Source organism: Gossypium hirsutum, chromosome A10 (assembly GCF_007990345.1).
Source record: "Gossypium hirsutum isolate 1008001.06 chromosome A10, Gossypium_hirsutum_v2.1, whole genome shotgun sequence".
Taxonomy (NCBI): Eukaryota; Viridiplantae; Streptophyta; class Magnoliopsida; order Malvales; family Malvaceae; genus Gossypium; species Gossypium hirsutum.
This window is the reverse complement of record NC_053433.1, coordinates 66,824,165-66,829,256: the sequence shown is the minus strand read 5'-3', so window position 1 is coordinate 66,829,256 and position 5,092 is coordinate 66,824,165. Positions and strand designations below refer to the sequence as shown.

The 5,092-nt window shown below is 32.2% G+C and overlaps 1 protein-coding gene across 1 annotated transcript; it reads right to left on the bottom strand.

Moving 5' to 3' along the window:
- Positions 1-1,020: 1,020 nt before the first annotated feature.
- Positions 1,021-1,742, bottom strand: LOC107895799 (dynamin-related protein 12A-like). The gene is made up of 2 exons (XM_016821024.2): positions 1,407-1,742; positions 1,021-1,120 (listed from the first exon to the last, which is right to left on the bottom strand). The coding sequence occupies exons 1-2, from the start codon at positions 1,740-1,742 to the stop codon at positions 1,028-1,030; spliced, it is 429 nt and encodes a 142-aa protein (XP_016676513.1). The 3' UTR covers positions 1,021-1,027.
- Positions 1,743-5,092: the final 3,350 nt, after the last annotated feature.

Genomic DNA, 5,092 nt, shown 5'->3' with positions numbered 1-5,092 from the left:
AATAAGATTATTATTATCAATAATAAATAATTTAATCATCTTTAAACATAATTATTATTAGATATATTATAATTAAAATATAGAATTTAATAAAATTCTTAATAATCAATATTCTTATATGAATTTACTCAAATAATAATATATGATACTATAAAATATAAATTAACATAATTATTATTAAATATATTATAATTAAAATATATAATTTAATAAAATTCTTAATAATTAATATTCTTATATGAATTTACTCAAATCATAATATATGATACTATAAAAGATAATTTGAAATAATTAATATTAAATATATTTTAATTAAAATATATGATTTAATAAAATTTAAAATAATTATAACTAATAAATTATCTTATATGAATTTGTATAATTTAAAATAATTATTATCTTAGTCAAAATATGACTAATTTTCCGAAGCATGGGAAGAGGATTTATCTAGTAATTTTAAAATTTATCTCAAAAATGCTTAAATTAATAAATTGCAAAAAGAAAAAAGAAAAAATCGAGAGGTATTTGGGTCAGACTCAAGTTATTTCCAAAATGTGTTCGGATGCTTAAATTAATGAATGAAAAATCACATAAGCGATAAAGTGGCAAAACATTTGCATATTATACAGCTTTAAAGAAACTTAGAATACACAACAAATGATGTTTGCATTCTAAAATATGGTAAAAAATATATTGCTTTAACGAAAATACAACAAAACAGATCCCAATACCATGCCCCATGGTTCTAAATTTACCCACTCTTACTTCGACCAAGCGACCGTATCGATTTCAGCTTGTGCACTCCTATATAATTCCAGTCTCTTCGCAAGAGCGGATCGGCGTTCCATGATTGCTGGATCCTCATTCAGTAATGCCGATAATCATTTTTGCTACAAAAGAAATTTCCCAGAAATCATTCACTGATCATCTGTTTCACCAAAATAAGTAACAGACGGTAAGTTGACTCTTATAAACCTTGAAGAATACTAAACTCAATGTCAAAAGATAGAAAAATAGCAGGCAAATTTTATTTGGTACATGAACAATATAAGCAAAGATGGGAATATACCGGAGTTTCACTCATAGCCTTGTGAACCAGATCCTTCAGAATGGAATGAGTCTGAAAAATGTAACAAATGAAATCAATCCAATTTGAAGCATCAGTCTATGACCAACATGATCCCTAGTAAACCGAGACCTTAATAGCAGTTAAAAATTATCAACATTTTTTATGTAAGACAACTAAATAGTAGAGGATAGCAAGAATATTGATACTTGAAAGAAAAAAAATGTGTTTTAAGAATCACAACTGAACTGATGCTGAAAGAAAAAGAAAACCAGATGATCTTGGCATGCCAAATTGAATATGACAGATATAGCATTTTTTCTAAAATTTACTTTCATACCGCATCAACAGCAGCCTCAGCTGGACCTCTGATAGTAACTAAAGTAGATTCAATCAAACGACGGTATCCTTGTTCAGGAGCTATTAAATGTGGTTGATAGCCATCAGCTTCAATAATGAGCTTCCTAATATTCTCCATTGATAGTTGCCTGTCAAATTGCAACCTTTTCAAAGTAGCAGGAAGTTGGTTGTCGAAAACATTGTAAACCTTATCACCACCAGTACGCCTGTGAACAACATTGAAAGTCAAGACAAAATCTCTAACAAAATTAGCAAAATTGAATGATGTTGAAGACAGGTGTATTAAGGAAGGTAAAACAAACAAGACGTGATACATAAACCCCATCCAAATGTTCTCTGAAATTTTGATAAAAAATACGGCAAATCTCCATAATTGTGTACAACTTCCCCTGTATAAGCATCTCAATCATCAGTAATTCCTAAAGAGCTTATAACTAATAATCAACTGCAAGTGGAATAGCCAAAGAATTCCAAACTCTACACACAAGAGCACACTTACACCCGCATCAGCTGCAATAGGCTTTCCAAGGCGACTCAATTCGGTTTCAAGTTCAGCAATTTTTTTATTAATAAGGGACTGAATGCCAGGGATTCTAGACTTGATAACAGTTTCCAAATGCTGAGACATTAACCAGTATGACAAAGATAATACAACTTAAGAAAAGATAGCAGTAAACCCAGTATCATCTTGTCCTTTACAAGAAAGTATAGGATAAAAAGTTCAATCTAATGATCAATAAACAGAATTCTACTTCTTTGAGAGAAAATGTTTAGAAATTAGCTAAAATTGCATAAGAACGGTAAGTATATGTGAATGACGCATATCAAACTCATTGCAGCTTCAATCTAATTTACTATATTAGTCCCCATTCAACCAAATTATCACATGTAAAATCTTTCAAACCATCAATAGATATCAATAGATAATTATCACATAATTATATTTTCAATAAACTGTGTGCCTGCACAGAATCAACTTACCACAAAATTTGGGCAATTACTCTTCAAAACGTCTCAAACAATGTCTCTTCAAGGAGATCAGTTTCATCAATTGTGTCAAAGTTGAACTTCACCTAAAAACAGATGTAGGTTCCCAAGAATAAACACAATAGCAACCTACAACATCTAATTAACCAAATAGAATGCACAAAATGCATACCAGTACTGTATGTTGGACATTATATTTGTTCTTGCAACATTCACGGTTCTCAGAAGGTGTTGGCATGAACTAGCAAATCCCTTGTGTGACCTAAAGGAAACAAGATTACAAAGTGAAAGTAAAAAATTAATGTCCACCTGTCTAGGGGAATCTCAGTAGCATCAAAGAAGCATCAGAGGAAAATTGGTCTAATCAAACTAGCAAATCACCCTCACTTTTGTGTTACATTTGCTCAATAAGATTCGAGTTACAAACTCCAAATTGGAGTCTCATCCACTAGAACAGTCTAAACACAAAAGTTGAAGAAGTGAATGCACTAACAAGGCAGTAACCTTTACCTTTCGAGAGAGCAATCGGTCGAAAGAGTGTCGAAACCCACTACTTGAGAGCAATCGAAAGAGTGTCAACTGGTTGAGAAGGCTAATCGAAAGAGTGACAGAGAAGTTGTAAAGAAAAAGAAAAGAAGGGAGAAGGTAGAAGGAAATCAGTTGAAACTTGAGCAAATGGGCAGAAGGTAGAAGGAATGAAGACAATGGGGAAGGCAATCGGGAGGGTAAAACAGAGAGCAAATCGGCCGAAAAAGAAAAGAAATGAAATGGGGGGAGCAAGCTTGAAGGAATGGAAGAGGAACACAGGGGATCGGGGGAGGGTAAAACAGGGAGGGTTTGCTGAAGCCGTTCCTAATCTGGGCAAAAGGGGGGAATAGAAATCGGTGATTTTCAGCGATTAGGAAAGTAACCGATTACACCCGTATTACCAATACTTTAAACCAAACACGGGATAGAGAGGGATTAGGTGGAGCCCACTGATTAGGGGTGTATTGGCTTAGCCAATACACCAAACCAAACATATTGTAATATTGATTTTACTTGGCTTTTTAGATTTTTATGATTTTTAACTTATTTATTTAATTATTATTGGCCCAACGGTCGAGCTGGTTGAATCGAAAATTGGTGGTCTAACTGCCATCTATTCAATTATTAAAACACTGAATATGATACTCTAAGTTTGTACCATATCATTATCTATTTTTTATTTTTATTTTTTAAACTCAAAGTGCCACATTATCAAACTTTTAGATTTTTCAAGTTTAGGGATCAAAATAGACCTAGTTGTCAAGTTCAAAAGTAAATAAAAAAAGTACAGGTGCCAAAGTGAACCTAGTTGTCAAGTTCAAGGGCCAATATAGACCTACTTACCAAGTTTAGGGGCCAAAAGTTACACTATTCTTTTTTTTTTCACATTCATTAACAAAATTGGCTTAAATGAATAACGATTTCCAAGTTAAAGGGTCGAAGTGGATAAAAAAAAATTTCAGGGGCCAATATAGACTTGTCAAGTTCAGGGGTCAAAAGTTACATTATCCTTTTTTTAATATTTAAGAATATTTAAATATTAATATCATATATAATTCAATATTATTAAACATACATATTTAACTATTTATATTTAATAATGTAATAAATTATTCAGCATCCAGTCAAGATCCCGGACCCAACAATGTTTGTATAGATTCTCTTTGTTGATTATATGGCATGTAGCTAAATTGAGTCGATTTTGATATTTCTCTATGTTTTGAGATATTGATTTTGAAAGTTTGGGATAATAGACTTAATTACATGGGAGCAAAAATTGTATAAAGTTTATTGCGTGGTTTAGTACTGTATAAAAGATGTATTTGCAAATGGAACATGTGGATAGTAAGTATGTTTGAAACTTAAATGAATTAGGCTAGTTGATGAACTTATATGTAATTTGGCATTAGTGTATAATTGATTAAGGTATTATGATTAAGGTAAATGGCATAATTTGGCTAATAGTATGGATTGTATATGCACATAAGCAGATTTGGAAATTTGCAGGTTGAAGTTCAATTAGGAATTGCAAAAACAGTATGTGACGTCGCAATATCAAATGTATGTCGTCGCAACAAGAAATGACTATAATGTCACAGAGTGATGAGGAACCCTTCGTCTTGATGAGGCCAAGATAGTATGTTATGTCATGACGAGGAACTCCTTCACGTTGCGATGACAGCCTTGTAATTTGAATCCTTTACAATTCAGTCCTAATCCGATCTCAAGTTAGCATTAGAGTTTTCATAAACTCGTATAAGACCCAATATTAATTATTTATCGTATCATACGCATATATTACTTATATTTTCATTTTAATTGGAATAAATTATATTTAATTTTATCGTTGTTTCTTTAGCAATGAATGTGGCACCTTAAAACTCGGGTCTGACGATTAGCTTGAGTATAGTGTGTTATAAAAGACTACTTCAATGATCCATCCCTCCCTATTTTTGCGGAGGGACACGAAGGAGATTTCTCCTTTAAGGTAAGAGGGGCCTAAGGAGCTCGAAGAGGTTTGGTGGGAATAACTCCTCTCTTCCTTAAAGTAGTGGGAACAACAACATTAGTGACAGGGTGTTTACTACCAGCCGTTCCTTAAATGAGGCTACAAAAAAAAAAGAATTTAGAACAATATTAGTACTGACATAA